This window comes from Dipodomys ordii, unplaced genomic scaffold (genome assembly GCF_000151885.1).
Source record: "Dipodomys ordii isolate 6190 unplaced genomic scaffold, Dord_2.0 Scaffold148, whole genome shotgun sequence".
In the NCBI taxonomy this organism is placed as follows: domain Eukaryota; kingdom Metazoa; phylum Chordata; class Mammalia; order Rodentia; family Heteromyidae; genus Dipodomys; species Dipodomys ordii.
Window position 1 is genome coordinate 911,202 of NW_012267364.1, and position 20,394 is coordinate 931,595.

Genomic DNA, 20,394 nt, shown 5'->3' on the forward strand with positions numbered 1-20,394 from the left:
CTCTCCTAGGTTCATAGATGGACTGAGCCAGCGCCCAGGTCTCAGTGTGCATTTGGCACATGTTTACTCAGAATATTTATTTCTTAAAAAATTGTTTTTGGCAGGATTGAACTCAGGGTCTCACATTTGATAGGCAGGCACACTACTATCACTTGAGCCACACATCTAGTCCATTTTTGCATTGGTTATTTAAAAGACAGTTTTGCTTTATGCCCAGTCTGGCTTGGACTGTGATCCTCCTGTTTGTGTGTCCCTGTTTTGCTAGGAATGATAGGCCTACACCATTGGACCCAGTGATTGGGCCCCCTACCCAAAGGTGAGAGAGCAGGCATGCAACACCACATACATTCCATACATAGATGGAGTCTTGAGAATTTTGTCCCTACTCTGGTATCAAATCACCATACCCCAATCTCTGCCTCACATATATCTAGGATTACAGGCTTGAAACATGGTGCCAAACTCAATGTCTTCTTATGACAGATGATTGAAAACCATCAGTCTCTTCTAATTCTTTCAGTCTATTGGCTTTTTTTTTCTACTAACTTTTTTTTCTTTGTCTTTTTTATGTTTTTTTTTCTTGCTGCTGTTTTTAATGTACCACTTGATTTTTTTGTTTCTTTTTTTTAATTGTGTAATTGGGGTTACAATGACATGAGCAAGGTAATGAGTGTATTTCTTATCAAGCATTGTTGCCTCCTCCTTTGTTTCCCCTTCCCATCCCTTCCCATCTTCTCCCCCCAACCCGTGCCAAAGTTGTAACGTTTGTTTTCGACATAATGTCTCTTACATCTCATTGTAGCAATGGGTCCACCTGTATCCCTATTTTTATTGTGAAAATCCTGTACAGAGGGGTTACAGTTACATGAGCAAGGTAATGAGCACATTTCCTATCAAGCATTGTTGCCTCCTCTAGCTGGAAAATAAACCTCATAATCACATATAAGAAACTATGTAAGGAACTGGTTCCTACCTACTTTGGCCTTCCATAATGTAGAACTGGACACTTGCTATGCATTGGTATTGGTGCAAGATTCAGGAGCCCTTATATGATCTTAGAGATGTGACCTTAGGTAATCCCCCAACCAGATGGAGAAGATAGAAAGAAATAAAGAGCCAAGTGCTGGTGACTCAAGTTTGTAATCTTTGCTACTGATGAGGCTAAGATCTGAGGATCATAGTTTGAAGACAACCAGGCTGGAAATATCATGAGACTCTTATCCGCAATTAACCATCAAAAAGTCTGAAATAGAGGTGTGGCTTAAGTAATAGAGTGCCATCAATGAGTGAAAAAGCTAAGGATAGCACCCAAGCCTTGTGTTCAAACCCCAGTACCAACACAAACACAAGTAAATTAAAGAAAGTAATTAAATTAAAGAAAGAGAGGAAGAAAGAGAGAGAGAGAGAGCAATAGCCATTCAAGCACAAGGATGTCAAGTGCTCTAACAAATAGGATTGAAGAAAGAATGATGAGGTTGGGACACATTGCCTAGAAAATAGACAAAGTCTAGTCCTATAGACTAAAGAACTGGAGGAGGCTCCAGGCCCCAGCTGTGGGGTTCTGTTTACATAATGTCACTCAGCACAGCTGGACAAGCTGCTACAAATCCAATGTTCCAGTTTCTTGGTTCTATAGCTCCTGGCAATGATGACAGTAGGTCCTAAGTGTCTGTACAGAAAGGTGTTTTCCTGCATGCTTGGAGAGAGGAGGCTGTGTTTATGTGGCAGCCCTGTTATGCCTGCAGGAACTATAGCCTCTAACCTTGCTCCAGGCTGGTACAGGAAAACTTGGAACTGTAGCAAATCTGAAGTCTGTGTTGAGATACTGCCTCTTGTGGCTAAGGCAGCCTGAGCAGGCCTCAGGGGGGTGGCATGCTTTGTGAAGAAAAATTTCTGCCAGAACTCTGTTTATTAAGCTTCGTCTCAGCAACTATCTAGTGTGTCTGCCAGCTTCTGGCTTGCTTTCATTCATGTACATTCTTTTTTTTTTTCATCTCTGCAGGCAGTGGAGACCAATTTGGCATCCAAGGACAGCCACTGGGTCTTTGTGAATGAGGTAAGGAACACTCCCCCTCCCCCCACAAAGGTGTGGGGTATGATGTACAGGGAGCCCCTGCCCTTTCTTCTTGGGAAAACGAAGAATAATTCATTCATGTCCAATTCTGACTTTAAGGGCTGGAGTGAAGGTTCCTCAGGCTCCACCCTGGTAAGGCAAGAGGTTGGAGAGTTGCTAGCATGGTAGCCATTGAAAGAATCCAGACCTGTATCCATGAGAAAGACTAAAGTTAAAAAGTGGCATCAGGTATTAGAGTAGGGGTGAGGAAAGAAAGGCAGCTCGTCAGAGGCTGGGGACACAAAGTTAGGGCAAAGAACCAAAGAGAGGATAAAAGGTAACACCCTCATATAGATTGATAAGGGTATGTACAAGTGTGCCTGGGTATGACAAGTGTCAGTATTGTATGAGGGTATACAGGTATGTGTGAATCTGTACAAGTAGGTATGTGATTGTGTGTAGGTGGGGCATGATGAGTATGTGTGTGGGAGTGTACAGTCATGAGTGTATATTCATGTATGTGTGTAAATATATATATATATATATATATATATGTGTGTGTGTGTGGGCTTGTGTGTGTGAGTGTGTGTGTGTGCAGAGAGGGACAGCAATGCCCCCCCCTTCCAAGGGGAGAAGTAGAAAGTGTCTCCTTGGCTGGCCATGCCAGTGAGAATGGGGACATGTCCTGCCTGCCTGGCCCTGGCCTCCCAGCCGGCAGGTGTGGCTCTAATTACCGCTCTACTTCCCTGAACAACTCCCTGTGCTCACACGCCCTCTGAGGAAGCACATACCAGAGTGGCCCCATGCACCCACATGCTGGCACCTGGGAGGGCACTTGGAGACTGCATTCACAGTGCCACTTCCACCAGAGCTGCGGCCTTCAGCTGCAACCAAATTAGCAGATCTATTTCTAATGGCTTCATTCTGGAAGATGTGGGTAATTTCTTCTTTTATGATGGGTATGTCTTCCTTAGCTCCACGCTAATAGGACCGAAATGGTTTGGGGGACAAAAATGTTAATAATGTGCAGGTTTGCAGGACCCACTTTCCATGATTTTCTTCCATGAATTCAACGTCTTCAGTGCCCCATGTCTACACAGGCCAGTCGGCACATGCGCAGTAACCATCTGTGTCGCTGGAGGTGTGGATGATGGGATGGTTGGGCTCATAATTAGGTAAAGGGATGTGACTTCCCCCTCCCTGCTTTTCAAGGCCTGCATGAAGCCTCCTTGATCCTCAGCAAGGTTTGATTCTCTGAGCTTTGCTGGCTCCTCTATGGGTTCTTCAAAGCCTAGTGTCCTTTGTTCCAGTGAAAAGGAGCGTTCCGTGCGTCTCTGAAGTCAGATGTCTGGTGCTGCCTTTTCTTTCCTGATGACTTCTGCACGTTGAATAGCCAGTGCTTCTCTGTGGCCAGTCTTCAAAAACATGCTTCATTGTTTCATATTTCTAACCGGTTCCTTCTTTTTCCTCTGAATTCCTGCCAATAGCACCTATGGATTCCTAGCCAGCTCCTGACTCCCTCTCCAGGGCTGGTGGTTGAACTTCAGACATCCCAGTGTGACTGTTCCTCAAATAATCTCCACTCACAGGCACACTGGCATTTCTGTCATCAGAGGACAGGTGTGCCCCTGTCCCCTCTTGATGTCACAGCTACCCTGGAACAGCCTCACCCCAGAACAAGGCTGTGATCTACATGGTCAGCAGCTCTTCCCAGGCTGGCCAGGCAGTGGCCACCATCTAAGTTTCCTGGGTAGGTATGTCCTCCAAAATGAAGGGCCCCATACACCACTGTACCCTCCTTTCTCAGCTCCCTTCTCCACCATCAGATTCATTTCCTTGGGAGATGAAGGGCCACTTCTGACATCCCTTTATCCATGCTAGGTCCTCACTAGAATACTTTGCATATTCTTTCTATCTTTAGTCCTCGTCAGCACCCATGCTTGCTTTACAAAGAGGAAAACTGAAGTTTCAGCAGTTAAACCAGCCTTGAGTGCTGGTTCGTCCCATGATCCCCATGGGATTCTTTTTTTTTTTTTCAATTCCAAGGATTGAACCCAGGGTCTTGTGCTTGCTAGGAGCCAAGTTCCAAGCACGTTTGCTTTGGTTGGTTTTTCAGATAGGGTCTCTTGCTTTTGCCTGGGGCTCACCTGGGAAGTCATCCTACTTCCGACTCTTGGGTACATCAAAGTGCCCAGTTTGTTCTTTGAGAGGTCTTGATATCTATCTTTTCCAGTCTGGCTTTGAACATGGATCCACTTGTGACAGTTTCTTAAGTCACTAGGAATTCAGTGTAAGTTCTTTCATGAAGATTGTCTGTTTCTCAAATCCCATCCACCAAATGACACCATTGTATGCATGGTTTTGGTACTTTTCATTGAATCGTGTGTGTGTGTGTGTGTGTGTGTGTGTGTGTTGGCACTGGGACTTGAACTCATGGCCAAGACACTATCTTTAGTTTTTTGCACTCAAGGCTAATGCTCTACCACTTAAGCTATAGCTGTACTTCCAGGTTTTGCTGTTTAATGGGAGATAAAAGTCTCATGGACTTTTCTGCCCAAACTGGCTTTGGTCCATGATCCTCAGATCGCAGTCTCCTGAGTGGCTAGGATTACAGGCATGAGCCACTGGCACAGCCACGGTCAGATTCTATCCTAAGTTAGTCACTGAGGCTCTGATGTACACTACTGTAGGGACCCTTTTCAGCCAGCTTTTGATCATAGCCAATGGACATTCTTGAAGTCTGTCATCCAAAGGTAAAGAATGTGAAGCTTTGACCCAGGGACCCCAGTGCAGCTTCTGCCGAATGACTGAAGTGTTCTCTAAATGGCACACAAAGCAAAAAGCACTGTTTCCTTACAGCATAGCCCTGTGGAAAACAAAGATCTGCCATTCTTCTTGTAGGGTGATATCATTTCAAGTACTGCAAAAAATGTAAAGCTATCTAAATATAGAGTCATAGACAAATAGTTTCGGCCACTTTTTCTGAGTGTCACATGTAGTGACTAGGGATCAAATAAGGCAAAAATATTTTTTTTGGAGAGGAGAGTTAAGGGCAAACATCTGATGGTAGCTTACCTTCCAGCATGACCTATGGGGTGCACTTACCACATGCCTCATTTTGGCAAAGTGTTCCCCATCTCTCTGGAGAAGCTTTGCCCCTAAAACAAGCTCAGATTTTTGCCTGCTCCCTTTCCACTGTATTTTCCCTTTTTTTGTTTGTTTGTTTTGCAGCTCTGTCTCTTGCTCCTCTCCTTTCTTGTAGCTCTGTCCTCCAGTTAATATGTTTCTAGATGTAAAGTAAACACTCCAGGGCAGATGTTTTGTTTGTATTCTTTTAACCCTGTTTCTATTGAGGGTGGGTATTGCATAGTACAGCCTTGTTTGCTGTGGAGAAGGAATCCTTGGAAACAGCCGGGGCCTCACGAGTGGGTTCCGGACCCCAGTGTGGGGGACACTGGTGACCACATATGTAGAGCTCTATTCTCATTGATTGGCTTCAATAGGAGTTACTTTGGAGGAGGGATTCAAAAGAATTTGTGGGAAAGAAAATGTCGCATACAGACAAGGGGATCAGTGGAGTGAGTCCTTTGAGGAAATGACAAGATTTGGCTCATTACACAGTCTTCAGCGCCCTTTGTGAAGGGTAAATGGCTCAAAGGGCTTGAGGAGACCATCTATGTACATAGCAGAGTCAATTGCATTGAGGAGCCCATCATAGCCTGCCATGGAGAAAAGAAAATGGCCACGATGAAAAGCCAAACTTCAGAGATGGAGGCAATCGCTCCAGGAGAAGCTGACTGTTCATGACCAGTTGACATGGAGGAGGCAGGGGAGAGGCTCTGGGACTTGTCCATCAGGTGAGGAAAAGTGCTCCATCTCCACAGGGCCTTGGACAGAGTCCAGGAAAGATGGTCATTCCGGGTTGTCAACTCTTGGGCATCTTTAGTGCCAGCTGGAATATGGACACAGGATAATTCCCTCCTCTTTAGGGCCCCCTTTGTCTATGCAGAAGATGGGCACCTATTGAACTGTCCTCTGAAGAACTTTCTGCAGGAAATTCTTAAGTATTTTTATTATTCTTAAGTAGCTATACAGAGGCGGTTTCAATTCTATATGGATATTTGTGAGTATAATGCATCTTGGTCAATGTCACCCCTTCCATCATTCTCCCCCTTCTCTCCCAACCCTACCCATCTCCTCAAGTGACCCAGTTCCATTCTCCCATATGTACATTGAATATTATGATGTGTGTTTTCCCACATGTCCTATCTCCATTTGTCTGCCTCCCTCCACTTGGCCTCACCTCCTCACCTTCCCACAAAATACGCTCCAGCTTCCTCATATGCATTTTGCTAAAAAGTAAATTCGTTGCTCAAAAAAGTGACACCATAATCATACTCTCTGGTGTATACCATATTTTAGATAGTATGTCTGTGTGTATATGCATATGATCCCATTTATGTTTATGTCTAGAATCATAATTTAGATCTAACTTCCACATGTGAGAGAAAATATGGGTCCTTTGTTGCTCTGAGCCTGATTTTACTCAATGCATTTTTTCTAGATCCTTCCATATCTCTTACTCATCCTAATGAATGAGTAAGAGTCCACCGTATGTATATACCACCTTTTCTTGATCCATTCACCCATTGAAGGACATCTGGGCTGTTTTCATAACTTGGTGATGGTTAAATAGTGCAGCAGTGAGCATGGGCATACAAATGTCTTTACCAGAGGAAATTCTTTTGTGGCCCATGCTGTATGACTCAGCCTCCCAAAGAACGAATTGTGATAGGAAATTGAAGTGCTGTATTTGTGGCTAGACAGAAAATGCTGTTAGACAGATTGTTTCAGACATATGCAACTACTGCAGGATTTGATACAAATTGTTTAAGATGCTTATCAAGTAACACAGAAGGATATCCTAACGTTTGAGCTCAGTGGGTGAAGCGGTAAGTGACTGGCATGTCACTTAGACCCACAGGCTTGGGTGGAGGCGGGTTCTCAGGAAAGGGGAGGCATTGGCAGTGGGCTCTCAACCCTTCTCCATACCCAACACATGCTAATGACCACCACCTATGTTGTCCATTGCAAACCTTTCCTTTGAGCTGCCTTCTTGACTTACCTGCTTGGAAGTCATGTTCAATCTCATGTGCTCCTCTTAGAACACATGGCCCTTTCCAAACCCAGTGCTTGCTCTGTGTTTCTGATCTCAGGGATCTCTATCCACATCTGCCAAGGTCCCTCTCACCTGTTCTTGTTGCTTCAGGATGACACAGCCCCATTTTTGTCCCTTAGCTATTTCCCCTTCCTCCCTCCTTCCCTCCTTCCCTCTTGCCCTCTCCCCCAGCCTGCCTGCCTGCCTGCTTTCCTTCCTTCCTTCCTTCCTTCCTTCCTTCCTTCCTTCCTTCCTTCCTTCCTTCCTTCCTTCCTTCCTCCCTCCTGTCCTGGGGCTTTAACTTAGAGCCTGGGCTCTGTTGCTTAGCTTTTATTTTGCTTAAGACTGTCATCAAAAGCCACAATTCTGCTTTTTTGGGGGGTAGTTAATTGGAAATAAGAATCTAATGGACTTTCCTTCCCAGGCCGGCTTCAAACCATGATCCTCAGTACTCAGCCTCTTGAGTAACTAGAATTATATGTGTGAGCCACTAGCACATGACTGGATTTTTTAAAAATTATGCTCCTTTTGCAACTATTTAGACCATAGTGTTTTTTTCTCTTTTCCTTTTGTTTATTTTATATTGATTCACTTCTAACATTAAATAAACCCAAGGATCCCTGAGCTAAAGATTGTTAGTCATGATATCATACTTTGAGTATATTCTGTCACACTTGAGTTGAGAAATTTTGATTAGAACTTCTTTCCTGTGTTCACAAGGGATATTGCCCTTTTATTTCACCTTTTCTCCTTTAATATCTTTCTCTGTTTTTTTTTTTTTAATTTCTGTAAAGCTACCCTCAATATATAAGTTGAGCCAGGTGCTGGGCTTACCACTGTAATCCTATCTACTCAGGAAGCCAAGAGCTGAGTATCACAGTTCTAAGATATCCCAGACAGAAAAGTCCATGAGACTCTTATCTCCAATTAACCACCAAAAAGCTATAAACGAAGCTGTGGCTCAAGTAGAGCACCAGTCTTGGGCGAAGAAACTCAGAGATGGTATTCAAGGCCTGTGTTCAAGCCTCAGCACTGGCACAAAAATGAAAATAAATAAATGAAATTTAAAAATGAGTTGATAAGTGTTCAATCTTGGAAGAGTTTGTGTAGAATTGTTAATTATTCTGTGTTTGTTCAGACTCAACAATAAAGTCATCTGGGCCTGGAGGTTTTTCTTTGTAGGAAAGCTTTAACTATGAATCAATGTATTCAGTAGACATGGGCTACTGCTACCTATGTCTTCTTGAGTTAGTGCTGGTTATATGTCCACAAAATTTCCCCTTTCTTCTAAATTGTAAAACATGTAAGTATAAAGTTCATAATATTCCTTCATTCTCCTCTTAATATTGGATGGATGAATCTAAAGACATTGGTTAACTCTCATGGTATGTATTCATATGTCTCTTTTTTTGCTTATCTTTTCCTTTGTCCTGGTTGTACTGGGACTTGAACTTGGATCTCATACCTGCTAGTTTGTGCTCTAACACTTGAGCCATGCTCCCAGCCCTTTTGTTTTAGTTATATTTTAACCAGTCTTTTATTTGTTGCCCATGTCTTACTTACACATTTCATATAGCTGAGATTATAGAAGCACACTACCATACTTAACCCTCTTCATTGAAATGGGAGCTTGCTAACTCTTTTTGCCCAGGCTAGTCTCAAACCTCAACCATTGATCTCTGCTTCCTGAATAGCTGGGATTATAGCCATTCACAACAATGCCTGGTTCCTTTTTGTTCTTGATCTGTCTGATTAGATGTTTATTGATGTTACTGATTGCAAAGGACTTTTATTTTACTGACTTTTCTTAGTAGTCTTTGTATTTTCTTTTGTATTGACTTCACTGTTGTCTTTAGTATTTTCTTTTCCTGCTTATATTAGCCTTAGTTTATTGTTTTTTTTCTTTTTGTTCCTTGTGGAGAAATGGAGAGTTATTGACTTAAAATCCTATTTTAGAGCTACATTTCCTTCTAAGTGACAGTGCCATCCCATACATTTTGATATGTCTTAGTCCATTATTTAATTCAAAATACTTTCTATATTGTTTTTTTATTTCTTCTTTGACCCATGGACTGTTTGTAAGTATGTTATTTAGCTTAAAAAGATTTGGGGACATTCTTAATTGTCTTTGGGTTGTAAATTTCTATTAATTCTACTGTGGTAAGTGAACATAGTCTCTATTACTTGAATAATTTTAAATATACTGAGACTGATGACAGTGCAATGTGTTATATTGTCCTTCTTGGTAGATATTTCTTGAGCACTTGAAAAGGATGTGTAGTCTGCTGTTGTCCTGAATTGTCCATAAATGTGAATTAGGCTGACTGAGTTGATAGTTTTATGTGTGTCTTTAGTATCCTTGATGACTTTTTTGTCTATTTATTCTATCAATTATTGAGAAAGAGCTACTAAGATATTCAACTTTAATTGTGTTTATTTCATTTTGCAGTTTGATCAGTTGTTGCTTAATATATTTTGAAGCTTTCATACATAGATATAAATGTGTAGGATTTTCTTTGATTAATTAGCCCTTTATCATTATGAAGTGACTTCCTCTATCCTCAGTAATTTTCTGTTCCCTGAAATACATCCTGTCTGGTGTTAGCACAGCCTTTCAGTCATACTTGAAAGTTGCAATGATGCATCGGTCCATGGACCACAGAATGGATGGTGTGTTGGTAGGCATGGAAACAAAAGCATCTCTATGTGATCTCCCTCATGGCTCTTAGGGGGTCAGGTGTGTGGTCAATGAGCAAGAATATACTAGAAGATTCTTTGTGTATACATGTCCATGTGTGTGCATATATGCATGTGTGTGTGTGTGTGTGTGTGTGTGTGTGTGTGTGTGCCAGTGCTGAGACTTTAATTCAGAGCCTCACACTCTTGCTTGGCTTTTCACTCAAGGCTGGCAGTCTACCATTTGAACCACACACCCACTTGTGGCTTTTTGTTGGTTAACTGGAGATTAGAGTCTCACAGCCTTTTCTGTCCAGGGCTGGCTTTGAACTTTGATCTTTAGATATCAGCCTGCAGAGTAGCTAAGATTATAGGCATGAGCCATCAATATTCTGGCTAAATTTGCTTTCATATATAGGTGAGATTCTTGGTGTTCCCAAGCAATGACAACAGTAACATTAAAGATCATAGTTAATACAGCCTCTTACCGGAATGAGTACTAATGAGAATATTGGAAACATCTTACTAATTATCAAATGTGATTTTGTGTGCTTGCAAATGTTCTACCAATGGCTGGCTATATACAGGGCTGCTACAAACCTGTGATTTGTAACAATTGTCATATTCCCAAAAGCTCAATAGAGCAAAGTGATGAAACAGTCTAAGCCTATACAACTTAAATGGTTGTTACAATGTTTCATTTAGGGACTAATGACAAAGAAATAAAAATCTTTCCAGGTTCAGTACAATTGCAGGTTAATTGTATAGTATACTTCAGCAAACATTGTAACTTTTTTAATTGAAAATTTTCTATTTATGGTTAGTTGAATCTGTAGATTCAGAACCCTGGCACAAGGAGAATCAGAGGTAGGGCTTTCATTTATCCTGATCAACATCTATGCACCATTATATCATTATATTTACAGTATAAATATATGGCACTTGTATATTTTCATTTATCCTTTTCTGGCCTTTATGTAATTATTTTCATAAAGATTATTTGTATATGTTACATGTAGTCAGTCTCTTCAGCCTATATCTTTCAGGGCCTGAGTCGACTGGCTTCAGCATGCTTTCTCTGTTTTCTCTGTACCATGATGTGGGAACTCACTTGGGATACTATGCCAATTTAGTCACAGTAAGCACTTTTCTTCCTGTCTTGAAAGGTCACTATCCTTCACTGCCTGCTGCCTGTGTTAAAAAAAACAACTATAGTTTCATAAATTTTGTTTAGTTTTTTAAATTATTTAAACAGAGGGGGGTAAATCTAATAGGGATTTCTTTCCATCTTGATCATGTTCTGATATCATATTTATTATTTTATTTGGTTTACAAACTCTCTAGTTCCTAAATTCTAATACCAGCATTACCTTCCTCTAACCCTAAGCCTACATGGCTGCATCTTCCACAAAAGATGTCCAAGACATCTCAAAAGATGTCTTGGACAATGAACACTGAGTATTCATTGCTTATAGCTGTAATTCTAGCTACACAGTAAGCTGAAATCTGAGATCATGGTTTGAAGCCAGACCATGCAGGAAAGTCTGTCAGACTCTTATCTCCAATTAACTCCACAAAAATAAAAGCCTTAAATGGAGATGTGGCTCAGGTACTAGAGTGCTAGTTGTAAGCAAAAAAATCCCCTCAGGGACAGTGCCCAAGCCCTGAGTTCAAGCCCTAGTACCAGCAAACCCTCCATTCCCTCTGCTCAAAAAAATATCTGTGGTTTAGTGGGACCTGATTTTTCCTTTAAGATATAAGGTCTTGACATATTGCTTAGGTTTTCTTTTTTTCAAATACTGGGCATAAATTATTCTCCTGTCTCATCTGGCAAGAGGTCATTTGGGTCATTTTGGCCATGGTATGACTGTTATTCCATATGAACTGAGAAGTAAGTCAAAGATTTAGGGAAACACAGTAAGAAGACATGATTTATTTTTAAACATTCAATAGAGGACTATCTTAAGAGATTTTAGGGAGGGTGTGTGTAATAGTACATACCTATAATCTCAGCTACTTGGAAGGTGGAGGTAGCAGGATTTCAGCCTGAGGCTGGCCTCTGAAATACAAGAACAATATCAAAAATAAACTAAAGCAAAGGGAAAAATAAGACACCCCCGAGTGGTAGTCCTTGGTAAGTGTGAGGCTCTGAGTTCAAATCCCAGTGTTGCCAAAAAAAAAGAGATCTTTTAAAAAGAGATGAGTGGAGTAGGGATGGGGGAAAGCAGGACAATTAACAGACTATGACGGTTATATTGGCAGAAAAAGGATGTTACTGGGACTGTAGCAATAGGAGGAAGGGTGTAGAGGTAGTTGGAGTCTTGATTTGGGGCAGCAGATAAGATTATCTGGATCACATATGGGTTATGAGAGCAAGAGAGACTTGAAGGATAATTCCACGTATTTTGTTTGTGTAGGGTTTTCAGTTTTTGTTTTCAACTTGAGGAACCTGAAAGAGAAGTTATTTCTGGAGATGGGAGGACTAGAAAGCTGCATATTGGAAAGAGAAGATGAGAAGCTGGATTTGAAAATGTTGGTTTTGTTGTTGTTGTTGTTATTGTATGTGTATGCTTGTCCTGGGACATGAACTCAGGACCTGGGGGCTCTATCTGAGCTTTTATTCTCAAGGCTAGCATTCTACCACTTGAGCCATAGTTCCTCATCTGTCTTTTTGCTGGAGATAGGAGATGTGACTTTCCTGTCTGGGCTGGCCTGAACTGTGATCCTCAAGTCACAGCCTCCTGAATAGCTAGGATTACAAGGATGAGCCACTGATGCTGGCTTGCACATGTTCCTTTTGAGATGTCTTGGACAACCATGTGGAAGATGCAGCCATGTAGGCTTTGGGTCAGAGGAAGGTAATGCTGGTATTAGAATTTAGGAACTAGTAGCCTATAGGAGATTTCAATATGGCGCAAGTGCATGAGATCATTAATAGGGAAGGCACATTTCTAAAGAGTACAGAGAAGAATGGCAAGCCAGAGAAAGGAGTGGAGACCTGCAAAGGAGTCTGAGGAGGAGCAGCTTGAGGTGGAAGAGCCCAGGTAGAAGTACAGTCCTGGCAGCCAAGTGAAGGCAGCATGCCACAGGGAGGGAGAGACCATTTGTCTCTACTGGGACCTGGAAGACAATGACCTGGTTGAAAGACAGAGTCCCCATGGACCACAAGTTTACATGACTTCCATTCCACAAATAAGGAAAAAGACAAAGAGAGATGGGGTGACTTCCATGGTGTTTGTTTTTGTGCCAGTTCTTGGTGCTGAGCTTTTTTGGTTTAAAGCTAGTGCTCTACCACTTGAGTCACAGCTCCTCTTCTGGCTTTTTGGTGGTTAATTGGAGATCAGTGTCACAGACTTTCTTGCCTGAGCTGGATTTGAACCATAATCTTCAGATCTCAGCCTCCTGAGTTAGGCTCAGGATGGCTTTTTAAAATGGCATAACCCATAAATGGTCATATTCAGATTTGAATTTAGATTTGAGTGAATCCAAATTTAAGAACTATATACCTATGCCCCACTGCCTGTCCATTCTTTCCACTGCCCCACATCCAGCATTCTGAATCCTGAATGCATGACTGCACACTTACAATACTTGTGTTTTTCATAATTTGGAAGAAGTGATACAGTTCTAATTAAGGAGAGTTTTTCTAGGAATCTTTTGTTATTTATTATTAGATTTCTTTCTTTTAGACTAGTTTGCATATTGGCACCTTGTTTTGAAATCCTTGTAGAAGAGAGGAAAGATTCTCATGCAAACAAGCTAACAGGTTAAACAAGGAGAACCTGAAGAAAATCAACTGTTTACTGGTAACACATTTCCACCCCTTAATCAGAATACAAACTATTTTTCTTTCTCAACCAAAGGGACCCTGTAAGAACTAACATTTATGGTTAAAGATACTTGAGGTCATTGTTGCTATACATTAACCATCAGCCTTTTCAGAACCCATGGAAGGGAAATCTGAGGCTGTACCAATGGTTTGATTGGAGAACAGGACTGACATATTGTGGGGGTCTAGGTCACAATCTTTGGGAATGCAGTCTTTCTAGGAGAGCCTTAGAGTTTATTATGAGCTCATATACAGAAAGTGGCCAAATATGGGTTCAAGTGGATAGCAAGCATTCTATTAGTAAATACTTAATATCCACAGGACAGGTTGCCTTGGCATTTGAATGGAGAAAACACTGAGAGTTCAGCACTGATTTTAGGTCAGAGCACATGGGATTGGAACATGGTTTGGTTCAGCACCTGGATGAATCTCAGTTGTGTCCTTTCAGACTGAAATATGGGTTTACTGGGATTGTAATTCTCCCTGTCTTGGCCTTTCAAATTACTGTGCATCAGTTAAAGCTCAGCTGAAAGTACTCAGCTCTTTCTTCCAACACCTATCAGTGTGTTTCATGGTCTTTTCTTCTTTGAACAGCCCAGAGAATCCAGGCTGACTTTTGTTAGCAGTCCTTAGCTTTTCCTTAAGTGTCCTGTCTCTCTACCATTTTGACAAGACATGGCTCATTCAACACACATCTACTGAATAACTACGAGGGGTGTGTGTGTGTGTGTGTGTGTGTATACAAAGAAAGAATATAATTGTTACTTGGGATTGTGTGAAGAGAGGGTGAGTGGTGTGGGGTGAATAAAGTGCATTGTGTCTATGGAAACGGAAGCTGGGGACTGATGGCTCACATCTGTAATTCTAGCTACAAAAGAGGCTGTGATCTGAGGATCACAAATTGAAGCTACCTCCAGGCAGAAAAATCTGTGAAAAAAATGGTTAATTTCCAATTAACTGGTAAAAAGCTGGAAGTAGATCAGTGGCTCAATTGGTAGAGTACCAGCCTTGAGGAAAAAAGCCAAGTGAAAGTATAAGACCTTGAGTTCAAGCCCCAGTACTGGTACACACACACACACACACACACACACACACATGTGTGAGAGAAAAAGAGAGGGGGGGAAAGGAAGAGAGCTTTAGTATGGTATGGAACCAACCCAGATGCCCCTCAGTAGATGAATGGATCATATATATATATATATATATATATATATATATATGAATTCTATGCCTCCATCAGAAAGAATGACATTGCCCCATTTGTTCAGAAATGGAAAGAATTGGAAAAAATTATATTAAGTGAAGTAAGCCAGGCCCAAAGAAACATAGGTCCTATGGTTTCCCTTATTTGCAATAACTAGTATATGTCTGGGACAAGCAGAAAAGGTCAAAAGCTATGTTTATATGACCAGATAAGATGATGTTAAGTGAAATGAACCTCAAGATAGGGACAGAAGTGGTTTTTTCCTTTCTTGCTATTGTTCCTAACGTATTTATAATGTACCATGTGATTTTTTTTATTTCTTTGTATGTTTCTCCTCCATGGTATAACTCCTGTTTTCACTGAATTTGATGTCGGTGCCCTGCATCTTGTATATACACTTCTCTAGTTTGGGGGAGGGGGGAAGGGAAAAAACAAAATGCTTAAATAGGGATACAGGTTGACTACACTGAAAAACAAACTTTACAATTTAGGTGGGGGGTGGAGTGTAGTTGTGGAGGTGGGAGGGAAAGGAGGGTAGAGGAAAAACAAAGGAGGATAGGAAATGTACTCATGGCCTTGCTCATGTAACTGTAACCCCTCAATACAGTATTTTTACAATTAAAAACGTATTTAAAAAGAAAAAGAAAGGAAGGGAGTGAGAGAGGGGAACAGGGAGGAAGAGACAAATGGAGTGTATTAATTTGACTAATATATATGTGTGTGTGAAATACCACAATGAAGTCTCTTTGCATAATTAATATACACTGGAGAAAATGAGCAACAGGAATATATAACAGGATTTTGTGTGTATACCAGGAAAAGGTAAATCATCAAAGTTTGTAAGAGTAAATGTGGTCAAAGTACTTCATATGCATTTATGAAAGTAGAACAATGAAACCTGTTGAAATCAGTTTAAGAACTGTTGAGAAAAGTTGAAGGGGCCATGAATTTGGCCTTAGGATGTAAGCATGTATAGAAATATCACCATGAATTCCCTTTGTACAACCAATATGTGCTCATTAAAAATATTAGGACTCTTTCTTGCTTTTGTTTTTAATGTATTTATAATGTATCATGAGTGTTTTTTGTTTCTTTTGTATGTTCTTCCCCCATGGTATAACTCCTGTTTTCACTGTATTTGATTCCTGTGCCCTGCATCTTGTTTATACATTTTTCTAATTTGGGGAGGGAAAGGGAAACAACAAAATGCTGAAATAAGGATACAGGTTGACCCATTGTAACAATGAGATGTACAAGACACTATGTTGAAAATAAACTTTACAACTTCGGGGGTGTAGAGAGGAGTTGGGGAGATAGGGAAGGAAGATATGATAGGGAAAAAACAAAGGAGGAGGTGATAATGCTTAATAGGTAATGTACTCACTACCTTACTCATGTAACTGTAACTCCTCTGCACAATATTTTTACTATATATATATATATATATATATATACAAAAAATTAAAAATGAAAAAAAAGGAATTAAGACATGGTGCTGGTGAATGGCTCACACCGGTAATCCTAGATCCTCAAGAGGCTAAAATCCAGAGGACTGTGGCTTAATGCCAGCCTAAGCAAAGTCATCTCTAAAATAACCAGCAAATAAAAGCTGGGTTGGAGGTATGACTCAGGTTTAGAGCGTGGGCTGAGTGAGCAAGCTAAGCAAATGCAAAGTTGTTAGTTCAAACCCAGTACTAGCAACAGTAACCAAAAAAAAAAAAATCAAATCTGGAACAGTGTCCCCTGCCCTCAGAGAGGTGTCTATGGGTCATGAAACTACAGCTGGTCAGGCTGTGAGGACCTCTCTGCTACAATTCACTAAAACTTCCTGTAGACAGACAACTTATCTTTCCTCAGGGCATCAGACTCCATGTTTATAGATATGATTCAACTGTTCCCAACAAATGGTATTGCCATTTTGCTAAGTTTTGACAGAAGAATGCTTCAGAAAGGGTGTGCTGACACTTGAGGGAGTTTTAAAAATAGCTCTAATTACCACATGCAGTGAATGTATCTGAAAACTAAAGGTTAGCAATCTACCTTTCTGCATTCTAATCCATTGCTCTTCCCACAAACGGATTCTGGTGGATTCAGATGAACTTGCTGCTTGTGCCAGAAAGGCCTTATTATCTGTGCTTTCTATCCTGTTATTACACCTCCTTTGCCATACTGGATGATAATGTTACAGCATGTGGAGAGGGAGAGGAGAGCATGTGTGTATGTGTGCATGTGCATACACGTATACACATAGGGGTGCTGACTTCATGTAGACCCACCAAAGTGAGAGGCAGAAACAGAGGCACCATATTATTCAAACCACCAGAGCATCTTGCTATGGAGTGTTTTATGTGATGTTTGAGGGTTCACAGAGTCAAGAGACTCAACTTCCCTTTGCTTTTCTATTCCTTCAAACCAGGGAGCTTTCTATACAAGAGAGCATCCTGTCTTAGAGCTGGTTGAAGAATTCCAGATGCATACCATGGGCATTCAGAAAGCAGAGTGAGAATGTAAGATGTAGGAGGTGAGGATGAAGAAGTAGGATACTAGTTTCCTGCAGGGAGTAAGGCTGTGGGATGTAGGATGTGAAGAAGTAGCATGCTAGTTTCCTGCAGGTACGCTGTCTGGCTTGTCAGCTTCTGAGTTTTTTTCAGTGGTAGAAGAGCCAGCTGCTGCATCCCACATGCCCAGCATTTCTTCCGTTTAAATAGTACTGAAGAGTGTGCCTGGTGAAATGAATGGGGTCTGTAGGCCCTTGTCCTTATCCCTAACTTTCTTCTTCTTTCCTGCAACAACCCTGAGCTGGCCCTTGTCATCAGAAGCAAAGGAGCTCACATTACCACTTACCTACTATGTGCCAGGCCCTGCATGAGACTCTTTATAGACCTTTTTTTTTCCTCAAAAGAAATTGGTCCATGAACTCAAAGGAATGGCAAGAAGTTTGATCCATTATAACAGAATTACTTTCTCTTTGTTCTCATGAAAGTTTTGCAAAGGACATTGGGTTTTATATACTAAGATCAATCACTGAAAGAGCTCTGTAGACCCAGAAATCCCACTACTGGGTGCATATTCAAAGGAAAGGGTTTGGGTATGGATGGACCTGGAAAAAAATATGTTAAGTGAAGTCAGGCTCAGAGAGACAAAGGATGCATGGTTTCTCTTTTCTGTGGAAGTTAGCTCGAATTTATAAGCATATATGTAAACATACATAGGGCTATATGCATAGATACACAAAGGTATTAACTAAAGCATAGCATGCGCAAGGGAGGATGCTGGTGGTAGCATTCCTGTGAATGCCTAACTTACAACCAACTAACAAAATGAATACTAGAAAGCTGGAACTTAAGATGTTGGGGGTTGTAAGGTAAAAAAGGAGTGGGGAGTAGACAAATGAAGAGAGAATGAGTGGGAGAATGCAGTGATAATATTCAGTGTATCTATGTGAAAACAGAAGTAGGAAAATCGAGGGGCCAGGTGGGGTTGGGAGAACGAAGGGTGACATTAGTGAAGATATGTTATAGTTATAAACTGACCTAGTGTAACTATTATCTTTAAGTAGCAACAGCGCTGTTTTGTACAACTACTTAGAGAAATAAAATTATAGCAATAAAATTAAATGGAAATGAAAGCAGCATTTAAAGGAGACATCTGTGTTATCATGTTGATCATAGTGCTATTCCACTATTCATAACAGGCAAGACAAGTGTCTATCAGCGGACTGGAGAAAGAAAATGTGGTACATACACACTATGAAACACTTTTCTTCCTTAAAAAAGCAAAGTAAATCCTGTCTTTTATGACAGCATAGATGCACCTGAGGGCACTATGGTAAGTGACATCAAACAAGCATCGAAAGACAAGTAGGATACAATCTCATTCAGATGTGGAATCAAAAGAGTTGAACTCAATGAAATAGGAAGTGGAATGGTGCTCCCTAGGGGATGGGGTAGGGCTTGAGGCAATGGTGGTCAAAGGATAGGAGATGTCAATTAGACAGGATGACTAGCTCAGGAGAGCTTGTGTACAATAGCATCACTGTATTCTGTAACAGTGAATTACAGTTTTCAACATTACTGACGGTAGATTTTAAGTGTTCTTATCACAGAAGAACTTACGTGCAAAAAAAATGCCAATCAACTTAATCGTTTTCCACAGCTCACATATTTCTAAGTACCTCGTGGTATGCCATAGATTCATACAATGTTATGTGTCAATTTAATAATAATAATACACAGGGAGATCTGAGTGGGCACTCAATATGTCCCAACCCACACTGGACAACAAATGGGTTAATGATGATTTCTTTTTTCTTCGGGACCAGACTTCCTAAATAGCCAGCAGCCTTCTCTCTGCTCTTCCACTCTGGAAGTGAGTGTGTCCTATGGGTGGGACCATTAGGCTCCTCCTCCATCTCCCAACCTCTGCAGGAAAACTTCTTGGCCAACAGCTGTTACCACCACTTAGTTCCTATGTATGTATGTATGTATGGATATGTGAGTGTATATATATATATATATATATACACACATACACGTATATCTATGATAAGTATGTATATATGGGTGTATAGGTATATATGTATGTGTGTGTGTTTATATATGTATGTGCCAGTAGTGGGGCTTGAACTTGAGGGACTTGGCACCTGTCCCTTAGGGTTTTTTTGTTTTTATTTTGTTTGTTTTGTTTATTTGTTTGTTTTTCCTTAAGGCTAGAGCTCTACTATTTGAGCCACAGCTCAACTTCTGGATTCTTGTTGGTTGATCAGAGATAAGAGTGTCTCGGGTTTGTATTCCCTGGTAGGTTTTGAACCGTGATCCTCAGATCTCAGCCTCCTGAGTAACTAGGGTTTGTTACCTAGTTTTAAAAAGGGAATATCTTGGGAGAGAGAATGACATACATTTTCCAGAGTATAAAGTGTTGCTTGCCTCTATGTGTGTGTATGTGGTGAGGTGGGGATCGAGTGAGAAGAGTAACAGAAATAAGAGAGTAGATAAAATAGCCAATTCCTTGTGATTATTCTATAATAGCAGAATAAAAATACAAGTTCACAGGTCAATAAATGATCCTTTTAAAGTCTTATCTATGTAGTTTATTTTGCTAGATTGAGTTTTTTTTTTAATGATCAGGACCAGTTTTGTGATATAGTACTATTTTCAATGAAATATGTAACATCATAAATAACATTGGGTATACTATTTAGCATTTTGTATTTGAAGGAATTTGGCCATTTAAAAGAATCAGAATTTATGCAAATTGTCACCATTGTTAGAAACTTAGGTTGGTGAAAGCGCTGTTAAATAAATTAAATTCCACCATCAACAGGCTAATACCTAGGCTGGTTTTTGTTGACTTAAATCAATCTTCCAGCTATTATGCTGAAGTAGAACATTTTGAAGCAAAAGTTGGCTTCAATTTACAGAAACACAGAACTTTTGGTTAATTAAGAATAGATAAAAAAGCATGAAACTTGCTCA

General features: G+C 40.6%; 1 protein-coding gene across 1 annotated transcript in view; it reads left to right on the forward strand.

The window, feature by feature from the left end:
- Grid1 (glutamate receptor, ionotropic, delta 1) overlaps nucleotides 1–20,394 on the forward strand; it is a 748,070-nt gene that overhangs the window by 450,685 nt on the left and 276,991 nt on the right. The window contains exon 5 of the mRNA XM_013032063.1: nucleotides 2,003–2,056. Within this exon, the coding sequence (XP_012887517.1) occupies nucleotides 2,003–2,056 (54 nt within the window). The remainder of the gene's footprint in view (nucleotides 1–2,002; nucleotides 2,057–20,394) is intronic.